The 23295-nt window shown below is 41.4% G+C and overlaps 1 protein-coding gene across 1 annotated transcript; it reads right to left on the minus strand.

The window, feature by feature from the left end:
- Positions 1-185: 185 nt before the first annotated feature.
- Positions 186-22387, minus strand: LOC140529963 (guanylate-binding protein 6-like). Its single transcript, XM_072649024.1, has 10 exons — positions 22198-22387; positions 20078-20205; positions 17330-17439; positions 16239-16432; positions 13435-13680; positions 11730-12010; positions 10691-10903; positions 5958-6060; positions 2850-3043; positions 186-509 (listed from the first exon to the last, which is right to left on the minus strand). Exons 1-10 carry the CDS (start codon positions 22385-22387, stop codon positions 321-323), a joined length of 1848 nt encoding a protein of 615 aa, XP_072505125.1. The 3' UTR covers positions 186-320.
- Between the last annotated feature and the right edge of the window lie 908 nt (positions 22388-23295).

The following is a 23295-nucleotide window of genomic DNA, read 5'->3' on the forward strand; positions in this document are numbered from 1 at the left end:
CTTTCGAGATCCTTTACCTTGAAGAAAAGAAGCCTTTTACTTAATGGAATAAAGACTAATCTCACTAACATGGAGGAGATAGATGTTTTCTCATGTGAATTTTCCCAAATATTCTTTATTCAACCTAGTAAGCATTAGCTTTCCTTTTTAATACTTAGGTAAATTAGAAGCAGGAAACACCCACATACACACTCACAAACACATACACAGAAGTCTCGGTGCCATGTGTTTTTAGGCAGAACAAATAAATTCTGTCACTTTCTTTTGAACAATTGAAACCCCTTTTATTATAACATAGGTTCATCCAATGTCTTTGTCCCTTATTCAGTGAGTTTTCCTGCACCGGATAATAAGGACATGAATCGAACACTAATAGCATTTAAAATTGAGGTCCACCAGGAAGAATTTCTGCTCTTGGCATGTTTAATGCCTGTTTGTAGATTCTCTGTCTGTCTCTTCATCTCTTCAGCTTTCTTGTGAAACCCTTCCTCTATCAGCTTCTGTTGTTCCTAAGAGAGGACAAAAGCACATCAGCATTGCACCTTGGATAGTTCCCATTCCACCAAAAACAAGGGATCCCTGATAATGGTCTTGGACTAACACCTCTGTGGATTTCTGCTGCACAGGGTGTGAGCCATAGGTAGATTAGAAGAGGGGAAAAGGTACGGGGGACTTCTCCTCAAGGAACATTCCTAGGCAGTGAGACAGATTATCTAGAAGTTGGGCCTTCTCTGCAATGGCTCAATACTTCCCCACTGCAAGAAATAAGAAGCTAGACCTCAGGACCAATGGCGAAATCTGTAACAGCTGAACACAAGGCCATTTGGGTTGGAATCATGGTCCTAAAGGTTGGCAGGAAAGGTAGGTATTACTGTGCTAGAGTTGCAGTCAGGAAGACCCGAGTTTGAATCCTGCCTCTGACACTGCCTAGCTGTGACGAGGGTCATGTTCCTTAACTTATAAGAACACCTGACTCCCCAGGTTGTTGTGAGAATAAATATATATAATATATTAAATATATTAAATATAATAAATATATACTTTGTAACCTTACCATGACATATAAAATGCAAGTTATCATCTTCATCATTATTCTCAATTCATATTCAAGTGGACCAGATATCCATGTTTAAAAAAGGGGAGGGGGGCATAAAATGTTATCTAGAGAATGACTCAGGATGAACTTAAGTCACTTTGGCTTGTCCTTTTGATCAACACTGAAACAAATGTGAATCAATATCTGCCATCTCTATTACTAGCCTGAGTTGGCTCTGGTCACATTCCATGAGTTTAGGCTGGGCCTACTCTATCCCAAGGTCCTTTGGGTAGTGGCTTCTTGAAAATGGTCCTAAGGGAATTAAGGCAGCCACTGGATATGTTCTTGCTCTAGGAACCAGCAGTTTTGGGCTCAGGTAGGAGGGTATAATTGACTCAGTCTGGAATACTTGGTATCATCCTAGCAGCCCTAAACCCCAGGGGACTGTGGAATTAACTTGCACTGTCAGTGGTCCTTGTGATTATAGATAACCTCACTGTCACCTTGGATATTCAGGGTCTTTGCTGAGGACAAAGAAGCTTTGAGCTGAATTCAGAGGGTCTAGTCAGAAGCAGGTTGAAGGGTGCAAAACCAACCAATCCAATTCCCCTTAAGGTTTCCCTCTATGTGCTATGATGTTAGAAGTATATATTCATCACAGGACCTTAAAGGTTAGTGGCAATTAATGATTTTCAAAGCACCTTCACCCTTTCTAACAGACAAGAAACCTCTTTACTATCACAATCATATCCAAAAATCCAGGAAAGTAGCTGAGTACAGAACACAATGGCCTTGTCCTCTGGACTTGCATTTGCTATTGTGCCTTCCTTGGCCCCCTATCATTTGTATGAAGCAGCATGGCCTTGTGGGGGAGAGAGAGACAGAGACAGAGACAGAGACAGAGAGACAGAGACTTAGAGAGTCAGGACAACCTGGATTTAAGTCCAACCTCTTATACATTCTGCCTGTATGACAAAGGACAAGTGATATAACATCCTCTGTGCCCCCAGGAATTTTCTAGAACTATTGCACAGGGTGATACCAACTGTACTGCTAGAGGAAGTCTTCTTGCTACAGTTACCTGCATCCATAAGGTCCCAGGGTCAGTTCATGCTCTATTATATTTGCAGGAAAGAGCCAAGGATTTGGAGACTGACCCACAAGAGGGTCCCTTGAAATTAGCCTTCTATGGTTTTTAGAAAGAGTATCCCATAATACATGCTGCCTAGGACAAGTTTAGTAATAGAAGTTAAGCCAGACAGAAAGATAATGGCAGAGATAATGCCACAGATTAATGACCAGGAAATAGAATTCCAAAAATAGCCTTAAGCATGAATGCACAAGGTAGTTGGAATGACTTGGGATCTTTGTTCCAAAAAGCTTTAGTCCCTGGGTTCTGCAATCTCCTTCTGGAGAAAAAAAGGCCCATTCCAATCAAGGCTCAGAGAAATATATGATCTCCCATGGGAGAAAAAATACTCACTGAGGTATGTTCGTTAGACTAATGACTGTATGTTAAAGTACCTGTCTTTTATAAAAGGGAGACAGCAAAAAAGTCTCTAAGCATCAGGTATTTCCCTTCAACTATTGTCTCTTTGGTTGACTAGAAGAACAAAGACATTGGAAAAGGATTATGAACTCTGAATCTCATAGGCTGTAAACCTGTAGAATAACTTAAATTTGGGGTACACTTACCTGGGCTATTCACTGTGAAAGCTGGTTGATGCCCCATGAATGACACAAAATCATTTCATCTGTACAACAACTAGTACTTTGCTTCCTAAGCATAGACACTGCCTCAATCTCCATGTACCTTTAGCTTGTGATCCAGAATCATTTCTTGTTCTCTCAGGATCTGGATCCTATCTTCCTCCATCTTAATTTTCAATTGCTTGATGTTTTCTTCATAACTTCTCTGCTGAGCTTTCATCTTTTGCTGCTTTTCTGTCTGTCGCTGTTGCAACAACTTCTTCTCCTTTTCAGCTGCAACTCTTTTGAACTGTTCAGCTGTTTGATGCAATAGAAAACAAGAAGATTAAATAAGGTGAGACTAGTTTTCATTTCCTTTCAACACACATTTATCAAATGCTTGCTAGGGTCCAGGCACTCTGTTAAACACTTGAGAGAGAAAAAAAGAGATAAAAACAACTCCTATCCTAAAGGAGATGACATTCTAAAGGAAGAAGCAACATGACATACATTTTAAAAAGTCAGTATGTAAATATATATATAAATGTATATGCAAGATGTATCTGCGTGTATGTGTGTGTCTATTTGTGTGTGTAAAGAGAGACAAAGACAGAGATAATGAATGGGAGGCAATACAAATGGGGAAGGAGGCATTCAAAGCTGGTGGGACAAAGAAAGGCCTTTTGAAATAGGTGAGATTTTAGCTGAGGTAAGAGTGAAGAATATTAATGGCATAAGGGACCTTTCCATAAGTGGAAACACCTGGAGATCAGAGATGGCTTATTGTGTCCGAGGAACAGCAAGGAAGTAGCATGCATGGAGGGGAGTAAAGAGGAGTTAAGAAAACAGCAAAGATAGAAAGGAACCAAGCTATGAGGAGCTTTAAATGTTAAATAGAGAAGTTTATATGTGATCCTGGAAGTAAGAGGGAGTCATCGGAGGTCACTGAGCAGGAGTGTGACATATGCATTTTCTCCTGAACTCAGAACACAAACTGACTATGAGAAAGAGACTGGAAATTCTTAAACTTCTTTTTCTTGATTAGACCCAGAGGAAGTCTAGGGAATAGTCCTTTCTGACCTCCTGGACATAGTCATGATCACAGTTGCTTGTGATCTCAGCAGGATCTGGAACAGTAGAGAAGAAGGAATCCCAAGCATTTCAGGAAAATCATGTCTCAAGCCTTTAGAGAGAATTTTATTCAAAACCCACCAAATCCTCTGCATGACTAGCAGTGACAGCAAGCACCCTAGCATACCCAGGGTGACCTGGGTACCTGCTAGTACAGGTCCTTGGATCGGCTTTTCTTTCTTTTTGTAGAGTCTTCTGTGTATTTATTGTTTAACAGCAGAATGCCAAACACAGATCATCATAACTGCCAGACAGTCAGCTGTGCACAATAGTGTATATAGTGCTTAAGGACAAATAGGAGACACGATAGTTTTAGAATAAATACTTAAACACAAATTTATGATCCTACAAAAGAGCATTTAAGCTAGATAGTCTAAGTTGATCTGCCTCCTTGGACCAACAGAAACTGTTGTTTTCCAAAAAAAAATCAATAGAAGCAATATAGTGAATCATCATCTGTTGTGCTGTGTGAATAACACATCACAACAAGTGAGTCCTTTTTTCTAAGGACTTTTCCTGGCTCCCCTACAAACATAATCTGGCCTGGATAAGAAGACCACAGCAATTTCTTGAAGGTCAATGTCTAAAATGCTAAATATAGTTAAGTATTCTACATGATCTATATTCTCTGGTTCCTTTTTTAGTTAGGATGTACTTAGATTACTTTCTTCATCATACAGGACAAGCATGAAAGCTCTACCCATGCCTCAAAGAACATTGAACCAGGCACTCTTAAAGAAAGCTTTGCCACCCTCAACTTTAGCAATCTTCCTCCAGCAGTCCATTGTCCCAGTGTACATTCTATCAGCTCCTTTGTGCATTTGGACTGCATCATCATTCACCACCTTACTGTATCAAAAGGATAGGAACACCTGCGACAGCAGTCACTGATTGTTCGATTATCCAGCTTATCACAATATGAGTGTTCTTCAGATCTGGGAGCATACATTTTGCTGTGTCATAGATTCCAAAGTAAGCTGCTCTATAGACAATGATACCCTGCCTGGAGACACTGAAACCTTGATACAAGCCACAGATCCCATCAGACTTGGTGATTTTCACAAGGCAGTCTCCCAGGCCTTTGAATTCTCTCTCAGTGCCAGATTTCCCAACATCAGCTGCCAAGCAGGTTCTCACAAAATCCAAGGGATAGACAAAGTGGAGAGAAGTGGTTCCAGCTGCACCACCAGAGGCAAGATTAGCAGCAAAATATCTCTAAAACTGTGCGTGCTTGTCAACTCCTTCCAAAAATACCTACTTATATTCATTCTTAAAGGCAAAGTTAAGGGCCTGGGTGGGAAAATATCTGATGACATCTGCTAAGTTACCCCATCAGGAGGAAAACACCCCTTATTCCTTTGGAATTTGGACTATAAAATTCACTATGGCTTTGTATTGCTTATCTGCAGCAATTTGTTTACTTGCATGCTGCACCTGCAACTTAGCTTAACTCTTGATGGGGGCAACTGCAGTCTTGGAGAGAGCAGTGGAGATGCCACCAGCCAGGAAGTCCTTGGTGAAGGAGATGGCCTGTTCCATCATGGTAACAGTGGAGGAAGGTGTTAGAGCTGGAGAAGGAAAGCTGATGAGAGAGGGGCAAAAGCTGGGGAACTTGCTGCTTGCAAGAATCTGCTTTTCTTAAAGGAAAGCAACTTGTAAGAGGTCCCCAGTTTTTTTAATTACATTCACTAGTTCAGGAAAAAAAGTCAGCACCCTGAACTTCAGAGAAAAAACAGAAAAATTATAAGCAGAGAAATAAAGACCAACAAACAGGGTTCTTACTTCCTGAATCAAAACAATATTGCTATATATCTACTCAGAGTCTCAACCAGGGAATCACAAGGTCCTTCTCATAAGCAAGCCCCCAAAGCAAAATACCAACTCAGAGTATATATACACTTCTCAGAGCAGAAGGCATCAGAATCCTTGTGACTCAGTGCCTAATTAGAAATCAGCAAAAAAGTATGAAAACCTTCCTACAAGCAAGCCTCCCCTAAGCAAGCTTCCCTTATTGGGCTCCACTTGAGGCCTGTTAATGGGTGGGAAAGATCTTAAATTCCATTAACATTACACTAAATCATCACACCCCAGCTCCCTGTACCTTCAAAGGCCTTCTCTTGTTCACTGAGAGCTTGATCTGTCTTCAGGATGGATTCTTCTGTCATTGCCAGTGACTGTAGAAACTTTTGGAGGACCTCATCTGCCTGAACAAACACACAAGACAGACACATATAATTTTACCTGAACAAAGTCAGATGCTTCAAAGGGCAAACCCTCTGTGATAGGAACAATATCTACATAGTCTAGAATATTCTTTTCGTTTAGAGGTATTGAGAGCATTTGGGGGAATATGATTGACCGAGGAGAATAAATACAGAAGGCATTAATGTGACCTCTTGGTTGATGAGTTAATTGGTTGTTGTTCTTCATTTTTGAAGAGGACCAAAATGACATCACCATGAAGTTTCAGTGTGTCTGACTGTGGCTGATCAGACCAATATGAGCTTGGAATGTTCTACCACAGGTTAGGCACAGATAGTCCATGTGAGCATTTGCCTATCCTTTGTTTACTTTGTGCTGTCTCAATTCTGCTTTGCTCATAGATCACAGTACCCTTTCTAACGTGGGCACACCATGCTGAGTGGTCCTGCCAGTGTCTCCCATATTGCACAGTCAAATCCAAAGTTCTTGAGAGAGACTTTGAGAGTGTCCTTGTATAGCTTCTTCTGACCACCGCATGATTACCTGCCCCATACAAGTTCTCCATAAAGTAGTCTTTTTGGCAAGCATACATTTTGCATTCTAACAATGTGACCAGACCATCTGAGTTGTGCTCTCTGAAGCATAGTTTGAATGCTTGGCAGTTTAGGTCGAGCAAGGACTTCAGTTTCTGGCACCTTATCCTGCCAGGTGATCCTCAGAATCTTCCTAAAACAGATCAAATGGAAGTGATTCAGTTTCCTGGCATGACACTGGTAGGCTATCCATATTTCACAAGCATATAACAATGAAGTCAGCACAATGGCTTTGTAGACCTTCAATTTGGTAGTCAGTTTAATACCTCTTCTCTCCCAAACCTTTCTTCAGAGCCTCCCAAACCCTAAGCTAGCTCTGGCAATGCATGCATCAACCTCATTGTCAATGTGTACATCCCTGGAAAGTACACTACCAAGGTAAGTGAACTTGTCCACAGCATTCAAAACTTCTCCATTTGTTGTAACTGATGGTTCTACGTATGGATGGTGTGGTGGTGGCTGATGGAGCACCTATGTTTTCTTGGTTCTAATTATTAGGCCAAAATTAGCACAGGGAGCAGAGAATTGATCCATATTTTGTTGCATCTCAGCTTCAGAGGATGCATTGAGTGCACAATCATCTGCAAACAGAAAATCATGCACCAGCACTCTCTCCACTTTGGTCTTGGTTTGTAACCTTTCCAAACTGACGAGTCATCATCAGTAAGGTAGTTGACTTTGATGCCATGCTCATCCTCATTGAAAGCATTTATCAACATGGCTGAAAACATCATGCTAAAAAGCATGGGAGCAAGCACACAGTCCTGTTTTACTCCATTGGTGACTGGGAAGGCATGAGAGCTTTGTCCACTATCCAGAACCCAGGCAAACGTGCCATCATGAAACTGATGTACAATGTTGATGAACTTCTCTGGGGAACCAAATTTTGACATAATTTTCCATAAGCCCTAATGACTAACAGTGTCAAAGACCTTGGTCAGATCCACAAATGTGTACAGACTTCTGTTCTTCTCCTGGCATTTCTCCTGGAGGTGTTGGGCAGCAAACACCACATCAACAATTCCTTGGGCCTTTCTGAAGCCACACTGACTCTTAGGCATATGCCCATCTTCCAGGTGAATGATCAGCCTATTAAGGAGGACTCTAACAAGAATTTTGCCAGCAATGACTGACAGAGAGACCCCTCCTGTTATTGTGGCAGGACAATCTATTCCCTTTACCTTTTATAGAGATGGGCAATAGAGACATCCTTGAACTCCTGGTGGATAACTTCCTCTTGCCAAATAACCTGGAAAATTTCAGTCAGCTTTTGTATGAACAATGGTCCCCCTGCCTTGTAAACCTCAGCTGGAATAGAATCAGTACCAGGTGCTTTGCCACATGAAAGGAGCCTAATGGCCCTCAAAACCTCTTCTTCAATTAAAGTTCAGCTAAGGGGGATTGACTTCAATCTGAGGTAAACAGTCAGTGGCCTCAGCATTGATTGATGATAGTCTGTAGAGAACACTATGGAAGTGTTCAAACCATCTCTCTAGGATCATGTCCTTATCACTAAACAATGTGGCTCCATCAGCACTGAGTAGTTGTGATGCACCATAGGTTTTTGGTCCATAAATAGCTTTCAGGGAATCATAAAAGTGCTTTGAATTGTTACTACCAGCATAAAACTGAATTTCATCTGCCTTCTTACTGAGCCAGGAATCCTGCATCTCTCTAAGTTTTGCTTGTACTTTGCTTTTGATGGAATTAAATGCTGCCTTCTTAGAGGTGGATGAACTATCCTGCTGGTAAATCCTATGGAGTTCTCATTTTTCCATTTAGCAGCTTCTGAATTTCCCCATCATTTTCACCAAACCAGTCTTGGTGTTTGCGAGTACTCTGACCCAGAAGAGCAAATGCAGTGCTGAACACCAAATCTCTGAAAGCTGCCCACTCCTTTTCTGCTCCACTGTTGCCAACTATGTGTTGGCTCAACTCTCCCTCCAAGTTAGCAACAAACTGTTCACACTCAGACAAGAGCTTTAATTTGTTGACATTAATTCTTCTGGTAGTCATTTTGCCTTGGGGGCGGCACTTTTGATGAATGTGAATGTTTAGATTGGAAAGGATAAGTGTAGGGATGGGATGTAGGGTGTGTTCAGGGAGGACCAGTATCTTGGGGATGATGGCTGCGAGCCCTTTTCAGGGCTCTTTCCACCTTTGGTGTTCACCTGTTCCACCCAGTTCTCACCTGTGTCTCCAAGAAGCTGCAGCATGCTCAATGATCACACTCTGTAAACTGTTTCAGCAGATGGGTCAAACCAGGTTGAGGGTAAGGAAGGGGTCTCAAACCCACTGGTGAGTTAGGGGAGTGTCTACCCCAAGCATATGAAGACTTCCTCTGATGGGATGGGTGGATGAGAACAATTTGTTCCACGGCCATGAAGGCAGCTGAAGCAGGCAATATGGAGCGCTTAGAGCCTGGCTAGAACCAAAGCCGCCAAGGTCATCCACTGCTTCCTGAGTCATTGCCAGCCATCCTGACTGTCCTGCCACTGGACTATGATGACTCTGGAGGAGTGAGGCTGATGACTTTGAGCAACTCTGCCTCACTTAAATCCTACTTATGCACAAATCAAAAGATATCACCCTACCATTTTACTATTATGCCTCAAAATCTGTGGTGTCATGAAGTGATGAAGCAGCAGGTGTGGATACACTGGGAGCTGTAGTCACAATCCTGCACACAGGTGGCCCAGGCCATGGAGTCGTTTCTCACTGGAAGCAGCAGTGTAACCAGGCAGCCTCCTGGGTGTCTGAGCAGCCTTTTAAGAATCACACTGCTCACCTGCTGGTGTGAAGAAGAGGGCTAGCAAAGGTGCCCTGAACATTGTCTGCTTACCTAACCCTGTCCTGATTACCGAGGCAGGCAGGGAATCCCACTATGCAATCGAAACACACACAAAAAAATGTACAAAGTGAACAAAAACATCTGCAAAAATAATTCCACTCATCATCCGCACATGGAACGTGTGCACACTTATAGACAACAAAAAATCCAGGAGACCTGAAAGACAAGCTGCTCTTAATGCAAGAGAACTCAACAAGTATCGCATCCAAATAGCAGCCCTGAGTGAAACAAGGTTGGCAAATGAAGGTCGGCTTACTGAATTTGGAGCTGGATACACATTTTTCTGGAGTGGGCAGATTGAAGTGAGCACCGTGAAGCTGGTGTGCATTTTGCAATCAAATCTAATCTAGTCAGCAAACTCATATGCCTGCCAAATGGAGTGAATGACAGGCTCATGACGATGAGATTACCACTCACAGGAAAATGCCATGCCATCATCATCAGTGCCTCTGCTGCCACCATGATGAACCCTGATGAGGTCAATGAAAAATTTTATGAGACCTAGAGACCTTTATCATCAATGTGCCAAAAGAGGACAAGCTTATAATTCTGAGCAACTTTAGTGCTAGAGTAGGCTCAGACTACCAGACTTGGCAGGGAGTCCTAGGGAGGAGTGGAGTTGGAAACAGCAATAGCAATGGTCATTTGCTGCTGAAGACTTGTGCATCGCATGACCTCATCACCAACACTGTTTTCCATTTACCTAAATGCAGTAAAACTTCATGAATGCGCCCTCACAGCAAACATTGGCATCTAACAGACTATGTGATTGTAAGGAGAAGAGACAGACAAGCTGTGAGAGTGACAAAGGCAATGCGTGGTACAGAGAGCTGGACTGATCATGGTTGATGAGTACCCATACAGCCAAAGCACAAGGAGGTATGATTATGAGCATCTCATTTCCTTCCAAGCTTGAACCTGGGTACTAGGCCAGTCTGCATCGGGCCTGGCCTATTATGACCCTCATATGGTCTAGCTACCTAAATTTCACAGCATATTTTCAAAGCAGGAAGAAGAGATTTTTGTCAAGAATTTCCAGATGAGATGTGAACTAAAAAGTCAAAAATGTCTAGACAATGTTGTCTTATGTGGTTATTGATAGCAAAAAGTCAATGCTCAATTACCAAGTGGGATCAATGGAGCTTTTCTTACAGTGTCACCCCTGCTGGCCCCCAGGTCTTTGCTCACCTTTACCCCTTTCTTGGGCACTTGATGGTAATTGTTCATTATTTCTTCTCTTTCTTTCCTGTAGAGTTTGTAACCCCCTGGCACAAAGAAGCTGCCTTGAGAAATGGCTTCCATCAATGTCTGTGAGAGATGCTCAAGCTTGATTTGACAATATCTATTTGATTCTTCCTCATTTTGACATATGAAATCATTCTTCTTGGTTTCTAAGATTTGCTGCCAGTGAGATGGAGGGAAAGACAATCAGGGGAAAGGAAAGTTATATCAGTAATCACAAAACAATAGCTAATGATTAGCACAATGCCTCTAAGGGTATCAAAGTGCCCCATTTTATTGGAGAAAAAGTAAGATTCTAAATAAACTGTTGAGAAAAGGACTATCTGTTTTTCTGGCAAGATGTACAATGTACTAAAATTAAAATTAAAATTCTGGCCTGGGAAGCTGGGAGACTTGAGTTCTGATTTTAAATCTGCTATTCTACATCACCATGGACAAATCACCTATCTTTCTGGTGCCCAATGTTCTCACTCTCAAAATAAGGTGATTACATCAAATAATCTCCCAAATCTCTGTCAGTCCTGGAATCCTATAATAATGATTCTTCCTTTGGTGTGGGCCAAGTGAGTGTTACAAGACTGAGTAAGACCGAGCAGGTATTTGAACTGGCAGTAGATGCTGCTAGATGAAATCAGAGGGTGCTCAGGGTGGGAAGGTGTGTAAAGATAAGTGAGTCTGTGAGTTGAGAAAAACTGCAGTGTGCTCTGAGAGAGCCATTATGTCCTCTATTCAGCAAATATTTGAATAGGTGATTTTCATCTTCTAAGAAATAAATGATTTTAGTGTGTCACAAGAAGAGAGAACCTTTTCATGGCAAGTGAGATATAGGACTTCATGCCTGGGGCTCTCTAGGGAGGCCTGGCTCTTGTCTTATGAACTGGAGATATAGGCCAAGGTCAAAAAAATTAGAAAGAGTCTGACCAGTGTCTAGGCTTAACTCAAAAAAGAGAAGGAAGAGAGAGGATAGATAGCTGAGAGGACATACCACCAGTTCTTCCTGGAACTTGTGTGTGTCATCCTTGAAAGAATGCTTCATGAAAATTGAGATGGCCTCTTTCTCACAGTCTGTATGTAGGTTTATCAAGTCCTGGAGAGTTTCCATGCGCAAGTCCATCTTTAGGGTCATCTGCTCTACGTAATAGTTGGTAGCTTTTTGCACAGCAGCTGAGTTCTCAGTCTGAGCCAATGCCAACACTGCATTCTCCAGGCAGGGAACATCTCCACTAGACATTGTCTTCACATAAGTATCCAGCAGCATTCCCAACCCTGATAGACAAGATGAAGCGAAGAGAAACTTCATTCAGTTTGGTCCAAGTGTTAATTGTCTGGTAGCACACTTGCCTGGCTCAGGATTTCTTTGGCAATATTCTTAGCAAGGGGCTTCCAAAAGCAGATAGATCACTTTGACTTAAGGGAAATCCATGACCTCTCAAAGAGGCCTATTCTATGTTTCAACAATTTAAATGGTCAGGAAGACTCAGTGTTTGCCAAATCTAAATATACCTCTTAGCAAATTCTGCCCATTTCTCCAAATTTTGGCCTCTGGGTCAAGGAGAATGAATCTAAGGATTTTTCCATGGTTTTATTCTTCTGTGAACTTCATTCCTTTCACTGGCTTTAATTGCCCTTTTCTGGAAATGTTTGACCTTGTCCATGCCTTTCCTAAAGTGTGGTTCCCAGAACTGAACACAGAATATCCAGTGTGGCTTAAGTGGAGCCAAATAAATACAGGAGAATTACTGCTTCACTCACTCTTGGCAATGAAGATTTGAACAACAGCATTATAGACTCCTTACTCATATTGAGCTTGTAATCCATGAAATTCTCCAGAACTATTATCTATCTCTATCTACCATATCCTTTATTTAACTTGATTTTTTGAACCCCAGAAGAGAACGTTGATCTTATTCTTATATGGCTTATTTAGAATCATTTTTGGCCTGCCAGGATGTATTAGTTATTGCTCTGAGCTTCATGACATCTACCCATTGGATTGCTATTCCATTTGTATCTTCTATAACTTCGTCAGTGTTATAGAGAAAGGTAGAGAGCTCCAATGCATGGCATTATAACTTCCCTTCAAATCGGCTTCAATCTATTAAGGACTACCTTGGGTGTTTGGTCAATTAATATGTTCTGAATCTACCTTACAGTATTACCATCTATTTTGTGTCTCTGTTGTGTTCATAGTTGTAGCATGACACACTATTAAATATTCTGTTGAAATCCAATTATACTAATTCAACACTATTCCTCTGATCAGTTGCAATGTCTAACAAGAAAATTTGATTAATCTGCAGGATTTTAGTGACCAGTGCTTCCCTTTCTTATTGCTCACACATCGCCTTAACCATGTGCTCTACAATTTTGTCAGAAACAAAAGTCAAAGTGACTGGATTATAGTTTACTACCTCCACTTCCTTCCTCTTAAGAAAAATAAAGCAATTGTCTTCCTCCACTCCTCTGGCAGTTCTCTAAGGGAGATTTAGTCTCCATCAAAGATCACTGACTTTGTCTCAAGTGCATATTCCTAGGGATTTGGAAACAGAAAGATAGGGAAACGAGAACAAAGAAACCTACATCCATAAAGAGAATGATACAAAAAATTTACAATATCTATGCAGATACAAAGAAACAAGGAACATGCATTCAATCCCAATAAAGTATGCATTGGAGCAAAGAAAACTCACTATTCCCATTGACTATGATGCCCCCACTAAGGGTCTTGGGTTTTGCATTGGAAAAGATGTAAGAGCAGAAGTTGTCTGCTTGATCCTTGAACGCAGGCTCCAACTGGCTTTCTTCCACATCTTCAAGACGGGATAAGAGTGACTTATCATTTGTTGGACGGTCAAATATAAAACACTTCCGTTTTGGAAAGAATTTTCTAATGCATTCTCGTGGAAGGTTGGCTGTTTGAACTTTGGGGTTTTTGCCTGAAGGATAGGAAAACAGGGATAATTGTAAGGCACAGCCGAAGACAAAAGTTTGATGAATATGCTTCAGACTGGCAATTGTTATATTCAAGTCTTCATGTATCTTGTCCTAAGGTAGATTGACAGATGCAGAATTTTTAAAACTAGAAATGATTTAGGTAGAGATTACTAGAAATCAAACAGCTTACTTCTTGTAAGGATAATGTATTATGGTATTCAGAGGAGATGCTTAGACACATGCAGAGAAAGTATGCATGTATGTGTTCGTCCTTCGTTGCCAAAGAAGACCATACCATCAGAGAAATGATGACATGACTTGCACTTGACTTTGTTTTGAGTGAGGGAGGGCTGTGCAGGTCACCAGCCTCACTTCTCCTCCAGAGCCATCTGAATCCTGTGACCAGACATTCATCAGGATGACTGCAGATGACCCAGGATGAGGCAATTAGGGTTAAGTGACTTGCCCAAGGTCACACAGCTAGTGAGTGCCAAGTGTCTGAGGTGAGATTTGAACTCAGGTCCTCCTGACTCCTGTACTGGTGTTCTATCTACTGCACCACCTAGCTGCCCTGCAGAGAAAGTAGATTTGGTCCAAATATGAACAGTTTTTCTCACAGATTACATGTTAAACTAAGACTAGGTAGAACTCAGCAAAATACTGATCTAATTATAGATTATATAGAAGGAGAATTGTGACTTCTTAAAATGAAAGAGACCCAAGAGGTGAAGGCTAAGATCAGGAAGAAGTCAGACTTTCAGGTTAATAATGTGGAGACTGCTGGTTTGATGTTAACAATTCTACCTCTGCAAGCAGAATTAGTCATTGAGAGAAAACTGTCTCAGAAGTCACTGCCAGCACCTTTTCTCATCTATATCCTCTATAACCAATCAGTTTCTAATTCTATCTGTCTAACATCTCTTGAATTCATTGCCTTCTATGTGCTTCTGCCCCACAATTCCCTGAGCTCAGATCCTCATTACCTCTCACCTGAGCTCTTACTTAGCCTCCTAACTGGTCTTCTGGCTTCCACTTCCTCTTCATCTCACACACATTTCAAATTGATATATCAGATGAACAAGTCTGATTTTGGTATTACCTGACTCAAAAAGCTATGTACAATACTTCCTTAACGCCTCAGGGACCCAGTACAAACATGACAGACTTCCAATCTGATTTTTATATTTCTGCATTCAATTCACACTGTTCTCCTTCCATCTTCTTTGTCAGTTACATTGACCTTCCTGTTCTCTGTGTATGACATTCTGTCTCCCATTTGTATGTTTCTGCCTAGTCTGCCTCTGTGCCTAGGCTCTTCTCCCTGTCATCTTTTCATCTGGAACTTGTAGCTCTTTACAGCTCTCTGGTTTAACAGTACCTCCTAGAGATGCCCCTGATGATTCCTGCAGTTCTTTAGTCCTTTTTACCTCCCTCTTTCCCTTCATTTATTCTGTATATTTTTTAACCACTTATCTTTTACCTGTGTTTCCCCATTGGTGTGTAACCTTTCTTAGGGTAGGCATTTTTGTCCCTGTATGCTGAGCACCTAGTACAGTCTCTTGGATAGAGTAGGTATTTAATGAATCCCTTTTGACTGCAATTGAAGGAACTTATTGTCAAACATGATTTAGAGACATTTCCAGTGAGATCAGGGATTTTTATCCCTGCCTGTATGTCATCAGGGAGTTACCAGCCTGTAATGAAAATAGTGATTTATAACACCTTATGAAGTGTTAGAAGAAAGGACAGTGAAGCAAGGACAGAGCTGAATGGGAGCATCTGATGGTCACTCAGAAATCTTTAGCAAGGTACATTTGAGAGAGATATAGCCAGTGTTTCTCTAGAATTCTTCAAGGGAGAAACTCTCTCCTCACAAGCTCATGAATTTAGAGTTAGGGGGATTCTAGAGATCTTGGAGTCCAAAGTCCTCCTTTTAAAAATGAGGAAATTGAGGCTCAGAGACATTATATGATGTGTCCAAAGTCATGTAAGCAGTAAGCAGCCAGAGCTGGAATTTGAATCCAGGGCTTCTGACTCTAAATGTTATTACCATTTTGATGTACAACATGCTCTCAAGAACATGACTATCTATCTCTTCTTATAAACAAGGTCTATGCTGTTACTAGAGAGGAAGAATTCCTTGGGCTGTGCACTGGATTGAATGAAATAACCCTGAAAATTAAGCCATTGTCTTTCATTAAAATTCCAAGATCACCAACCAACTAAGTACAATTAGAAATAGTGAACTCTTTTTGTTACTTCATACAATACAAACACATCACAGAAGTTTGCAAAAATCATTTTTCTCAGGGACTCCTTGGGAAACATCACTAGATTGTGGGAATTCTGGAGCTACAAAAAAGAGATTAACTGATACTCAGCAAAGACATGAGAGCCTTGATAGCTTTCAGCCTCCATTTCTATAGTCCATGAGATTCAAAAGAATAAGCCCTAGGAACAAACAGCTAAGCTCCAAAGAAATGGAAAAACATTTGGTGTCATTTCCCCCTACAGTGTCCAGGGCCACCCATGCACTCAATCTTCATTCCTAAGAAAGTACCTTTACTGAGTTTCAAGGCATTTTCCAGGTATTCATCTGGGGTGATGGGGTGGCCATCTAGCTTAAGCTCCAGGGTGAAATCCCTCACAGTCCACACAAAATCTGGGAAGAAGCCCACAAACTCTGCTGAGTCTTCTCCAACAGCATTAGGTGAGGATTTGACCTTGATTAGCTCTGTCAGCTCTGTTACATATCTAAGAAAATGGATAAGAAAAAGGAAACACCCACCAGCCTCATCAGTTCCCAGTTTTGCTCCAGGAATCTTCTCTCCATTGAGTCTTATAAATTCTCTCTCCCACCTCCCCTTCTGTACTCATGGAATTTCAATCACAGATGTAAAAAAGGAAAGGAAGAGCTTCTTGGGAGAGTCCCTGATTAATCTGATGTGTTCTTCAAACCACTTAGTAAGACTCCATTTCCCATCATGGGTCTTGATTGTTATAATATTAGAAGAGAAACACTGGTATGAAACCAATGTTTATTAAGTGCTTATTATGTATCAGGCATTGTTCTAAGTGCTGGATATCCAAATAAAGGCAAAAATATGGTCTCTGTTCTCAAAGATGATGCATTTTTGTATAGGGCATGACAGAGAAGATAGCTTTTTGGAAAAGACAGGATGAGATGGAATCAAAGGTACATATAAGGCTTTTCTTGGCAAGGAGAGGGGCTACCTCTTCATGTGAGATGGGGTGAAAGACACAATGTAGGGGAAGACATATAAGTGATATGAGATGAAGCAGATGGGAAAAGAGGCTTGGCAGTGATAAGGCAGAGGCACAGAGATGGAATGATCAAAGCATTTCAGAGTTCCTGAACATGGAAGCAGAATATTTATGTGCAATGGCAAACTCAACCAAGGTCTACTCAAGGTTTCATTTGTGGGGCTGATGCCAGGCTGTCATGTGAGGATCAGCTAGTCTGGTTTGAGGACATTGACCCTAAGAACCTTGGCCACCTAGTAATAGGTATTTCTGGGCAGAGTGACTCATGATGACAGCTCCTAAAGTGTGGGGAACTTGTCATGTGTCCTGGTGAGAAAGCAACTACATTGAGCATGTCATGGATGTTCTGAAGTTCTGAAAGGATACTGCATCTGTTCCAAGGCCTGGTGGTTGATGGTACTCATACTGTTGTAGACAAAAGTGCTGCTGAGCAGGATGGCCAGGGCGAAAATCCAGGAGTCATTCTGGGAGTCGTCCTAGAAGACACATTATATCAGTGGGCCCACGATTCCACCCTCTATCCATGACACTGCATGACCCTTAGAGTGAGTGGTCAATTCTACTGGAGTCAGTAAACATGCATACGTTCAAGATTTGGTGCTTTAGGGTTGAGGCTGGAGGTTTAGTCTAAATCATTGCTTGGAATCTATGCCTAAAACATTATCTATTTATCTATCTATCTATCTATCATCTGTCTATCATCTATCTGTCAATCCATCTTTATCTCTCTGTCTATATTTTACTTGGTTCACTTTCTAATCTAACTAATCAGAGAAAGACCAAGTCAAGTAGAGCTGGAGCCAATTTTTGCATTCAGGTTCACCAAGCAAGCAAAACACAGGTAGCCTGTGTAAGTCAAATCAAATTGTTACCACCACCTTGACCACCTCCTCCCTTGAGATTTTGATAGAGATAGCCCAGGTAAGTTCTTCAATTTGAAAAGACTACAAGCCAAGACCAAAGTGGAGGGAGTGTTGGTGCATGATTTTCTGTTTGCAGATGATTGTGTACTCAATGAAGCCTCTGAAGCTGAGATGCAACAGAGTACGAATCAATTCTCTGCTGCCTATGCTAATTTGGGCCTAATAATTAACATCAAGAAACACAGGTGCTCCATCAGCCACCACCACACCATCTATACATGGAACCATCAGTTACAACAAATGGAGAAGTTTTGAATGCTGTGGACAAGTTCACTTACCTTGGTAGTGTACTTTCCAGGAATGTACACATTGACAATGAGGTTGATGCACGCATTGCCAGAGCTAGCTCAGTGTTTGGGAGACTCCAAAGAAAGTTTGGGAGAGAAGAGGCATTAGACTGACTACCAAACTGAAGGTCTACAGAGCTGTTGTGCTATCCTCATTCCTGTATGCCTGTGAAACATGGACAGTCTACCAGCACCATGCCAGGAAACTGAATCACTTCCATTTGACCTGTCTTAGGAAGATTCTGAGGATCACCTGGCAGGATAAGGTACCAGACACTGAAATCCTTGCTCGACCTAAACTGCCAAGCATTCAAACTAATCTTCAGAGAGCTCAACTCTGATGAGCTAGCCACGTTGTTTGAATGCCAAATGTATGCTGCCAAAAAGACTATTTTATGGAGAACTTGCATGGGGCAGGTAATCATGCGGTGGTCAGAAGAAGTTATACAAGAACATTCTCAAGGTCTCTCTCAAGAACTTTGGAATTGATTGTGTGACATGGGAGACACTGGCTCAGCATGGTGTGCCCACATCAGAAAGGGTGCTGTGCTCTATGAGCAAAACAGAATTGAGGCAGCACAAAGTAAACACAGGATGAACAAATTTGAGTATCCTCCCCAAATGTTCGCATGGACTATCTGTGCCAAATCTGTGGTAGAACATTCTGAGCTCATATTGGTCTGATCAAACACATTGTATATACTGAAACTTCACTTTATCATGGTGATGTAATTTTGGTGCTCTTTGAGAACAAAGGACAACAACCAACTAACTTTGTCTCTATTTTTTTGTGGAAAGATCCCACATCTGATCAATATCTGTAATGTTTATTTTTTTCTACTTTCCATGAATTCTAAGACCATCATAGACAAGAAGAGATAACAAACATAAGGTGGGAAGGTCTATTACCCTATCTATCTTTAGGGTACAAATTCTATGAGCTAAAAGAGGATGGGTGACACAAAAATAGAGTTCATTTAGTCATTGTTTTTTTAATAGATAAAAATCTTTGACATTATTATGCAAATAAAAAGGGCAATCAAGGGCATCAATAATCACTAGCCCTTAGACATACTTTGCTACTCATATAAAATTTTTGAGAAGTATCTGCATATGAATTGATGACATGCTTGATGAGAGTATTAAAAGAATTACACAGAGGCTCATTGAGTCATTGTTGAACTTTGGAAAGAGGGAAAAAATTTTTCCCAGCAGGTTAGGGGTATAAGGCAAAATTGTGACAGGTAAATAATTACCAGGGAAAACTAACATGAAGTTAGGCCCAGAGGGGACTTCTTTAATCTTCCCAAAAGGTTTTTTTCATTGCCAAGGGAAAGGCCATGACAAGAAATCTTTCTGTATTCTACCAGTTGTTTCGATTCTAGAGACCATCATGCCCATCCTATCTCCCCCAGGATAAGCTGATCACCCAAAATCTCATCACCATGCTGATCAGCTGAATTTTTCATTCTCAACACGTTTTCGGCTTCCTCAGTTTCCTCTCTGCTCTGACTAGAAGGTTGGAGGGGTTAGCAGTAAGCTCCTTCCAAAACCTTCTTTTAGAGGGAGCTCTTTCCAGGTGACTCCATTTTCTCTCAGCAGCCCTGTTTGGTTTTGACTCCATGAAATATCATGCCTCTACATCAGATCTTCCCTTGTTCTCTCCCCTAGTTTGTTTCCTTTTGTCTTCCTCTATTAATTTGAAACCTCCTTAAGGGTAGAGGCTGTCTTTCTTTTTCTTTTTTGTACACTCGGCAACCCACAAATACATCACATAAGTATCCATTGGCAATAGTTTGTCATACCCACACACAAGCCCACCAGATGTAAGAAGTCATTCCTTCTTAGATCAGGCAGAGCTAGAGAAAGGAATTGAGCAATCAGAATGTTGACAATAAATTTACCTTTTCCACGTCTCCAAGGCCCTCAGTATCAAGCAGAACTAAGTCATGGTCAAGATACTTGGGATGAGGGACACACCACATCCAGATGCCTTTTGTGTGAGACTGCACAGTGGAGCCAAGGGAGAAGCCTGCAAGGAAGGGTGAGACATGAGGGCCCAGGGGAGGCAGGAAGTCCAGAGGCTGCAACAGCCAAACTCCTTGGTCCTAAAGGGAGAAGATGGGAAGCTCCTTGGCAGAGAAAGAATAAGAACAAGGATTAAAGTTAACATTTATCTGGCACATTTTATGTGTGTTCTCTCCTTCTGTCTTCACAGTAATGCTGTGAAGTAGGTGTTTCCTTTATCTCCATTTCACAGAGGAGGAAACTGAGACTGAGAGGGGCAAATTACTAGTCTTGGGTCACACAGTCGGTGAGCAGTTGAGGCAGCTTTCACACTCAGATCTTCCTGGTTCCCAGTCCCAATCATCCAACATCAGCAGTTTGTAACAGAGGAATGCATGCATTCAGTTCACCCAGAGCACTGTGAGATTAGATTTATGGGGTAAGATTTGTAGTAATGGTAGCAAACAAGATGAATGAGACCTTCAGGGGTACCTGGAGACATCTCCTTTCTTAGCACTATCAGTCACACCCAAGGCTGCAAAAAGTTTAGGCCAACTCCGGAAACCTGAGCTTAGAGAAGGAAAAGCAGCCCAGAGGAGAGCAAGGAAGGACACAGGAGAGCTATAGGACCCTGGGCAAGTCACTAAATCTCTGTGCACCCCTACCCCATCCAGCCCCCAGGAAACTAAGACCTGAAGTGACAGAGAAAGAGCTGATCTACATATGGGAAGCTGAAATCTCTACTCTGTAGTAACCAGGGGACAATTACCCTTCCCCCCCAACACACACACACACACACACACACACACACACACACGCACAGCATAAAAATGTGATTTCTGAGAATCAAGCCAGTTTCAGTTTCATTCTGACTCAGTATGTTGTTTTCTAACAACTATGATTACCTGAACTTGCAAACACATAAACTAGCCTTATATGAATTTGCAAAATCTTTCTCCAATGGAGGTATGGAAAAAAACCCAGTCATTTATTAAATGCCGACTACGTGCCAATTATAGTGCTGATGATTTAATGCAGGTCTACCTCACTTAAGTCCAATTTATGCCCAAGTTAAGAATTCACCACATGATATCATTGGTCCTCTTCAAAAATGAAAGATGAAAAACAAACAATAGCCCTCTGGGGCTCAGTTTCCTCAATTGCAAAAAAAAAAAAAAAGAGGGAGGTTGAATTAGATGTCCTCTATGGTCCCTCCCAATTCTCAGCTGATGATCTTATGAGAACATTCAGTATGATTTCAGCTTGGGATCTGGCTGCTCTGATTAATCATAGGAGTAACTAACAAACATATTCTCAGACTAAGATAATGCAAAGTAAATGTGATAACCCTGAGCAGACTCAGGGCTAGCAGTAGGTAAGATAGATAGCCATTAGGAGACAAGCAACCAGGGGTCACCAACCAGGGACAGGATACTTCACTTTTTAAGTAAATTTAAACACTTTTAATGTTAGAGCATTTGGATCTCCATATCATGAAGATATTTGTTATAGCATAATTTAATTCACAAGTGTCACAGTGTAAGATCTAATCCTTTGATGGACACTCCTTCACTTGACTCAGTCTCCTACCCGAAATGCTCCCCTCCTCATCTCTGCCTTTTGACTTCCCTATTTTCCTTCAATTCTCAGCTAAACTTAAATGAGAAACTTTTCTGGCTATCTTCATGCTAGTATCTTTCCTCTAACAATTATCGCCAGTGTATCTTGTATAGATCTCATTTGCACACACTTGTTTGCAAATTGTCTCCCCTTTTAGATTGTGAGCTCCTTGAAAGCAGGGATTGAATTTTCCTTTCTTTGTCTCCTCAGCACTTAATAGAGTTTCTAGCACATAGTAGGCACTTAGTAAATGCTTGTTAACTGACTGTAAGGCAACAGTAAACCAGAGGACAACTTTTAAACCTCCATTAGGTCTCAGACATCTTTTGTAGCAACTCTAAGCCTGTGGCACAATTTGCCCCAGAATTAGACTCTCTGAGACCAAGACTCTGCTTACCTGCGTTCTTTCCTGCCAGCCTGTTCATCAGGTAGGATTTTCCAGTACGATACATGCCAACAATAGCTACCACCACCACTGGCTTGGTAATGGAACGAAGAATCTTCAGGGCCTGCTGGTTTACCATCAGCTCTTCATTCTTGTTTTCTACCAGACATATGGGGGCCACCATGGGCACTGCTGATGCCATGGTCACCTGAAAATGTAGAGGAGTCTTAAACAGATACCAAGGTGCAGAATTCACATAATACTCAATTGAAACTGCCTAGGTGAGCCAGATATTAGTAACAGCAGAAGAGAGGATGCTCTATGCTTGTGGAATTCTGTTTTTAGGAAGACAGAACTGGCAATGGCAGATAATGTTGCTAATAATAATGGCAATGATAATAATTACCTTTATGTAGTGCCTTAAGAGTTACAAAGCACTTTACAAATATTAGTTCATCTTCATGATAAGTCTGGGAGGTAAGTGCAATTAATTTTTCCATTCAAACGCACCTACCACTGAGATTGCCTAAGTGACAGAGGATCAGGCCCTGCATGCTTCAAATCCAGCTCCAGTGTGGTTTCCACTCCATTAGGCTGAGAATCATTGATTCCACATCTATAGAAGACCCCAAGAAATCATATAGTCACATCCCCTGCCTGTACATACATATCATTTCATCTCCACTTTTGTTGATGAGAAAACTGTACCTCACAGAGGTGAAAGGATTTAGCCTGGTTCACACAACTAGGAGAAATAGATCTAGGGCCAGAAGCTAGGTCTCCCTTATCATGGTTTTATCCATTAAATAACCTTGTCTTGCTCTGCTTTCTTACTTCAGTATAATGGACATGTCAACCTCAGGAGTTCCCGGTGTCTTTTGGGAGATGAGTTGCAATGTCTCAGAACACAAAGCCAGGGGCTAGTGTCAGACTTCTGACTAAGTAGCTAAGGCCAGAAGAAGCTGTTTGGATAAATCCATGCCAACCAAATGTGTATTATTCAATCTGCCCCTTTATCCCTTCTCACTCAATTTTAATTCTGAGACAAACTTTCAAGCTCCAGTGAAAAGATGCAAGGTAGAGAAGAGAAAGTTTCAAAATAATCCATAC

This window comes from Notamacropus eugenii, chromosome 2 (assembly GCF_028372415.1).
Source record: "Notamacropus eugenii isolate mMacEug1 chromosome 2, mMacEug1.pri_v2, whole genome shotgun sequence".
In the NCBI taxonomy this organism is placed as follows: Eukaryota; Metazoa; Chordata; class Mammalia; order Diprotodontia; family Macropodidae; genus Notamacropus; species Notamacropus eugenii.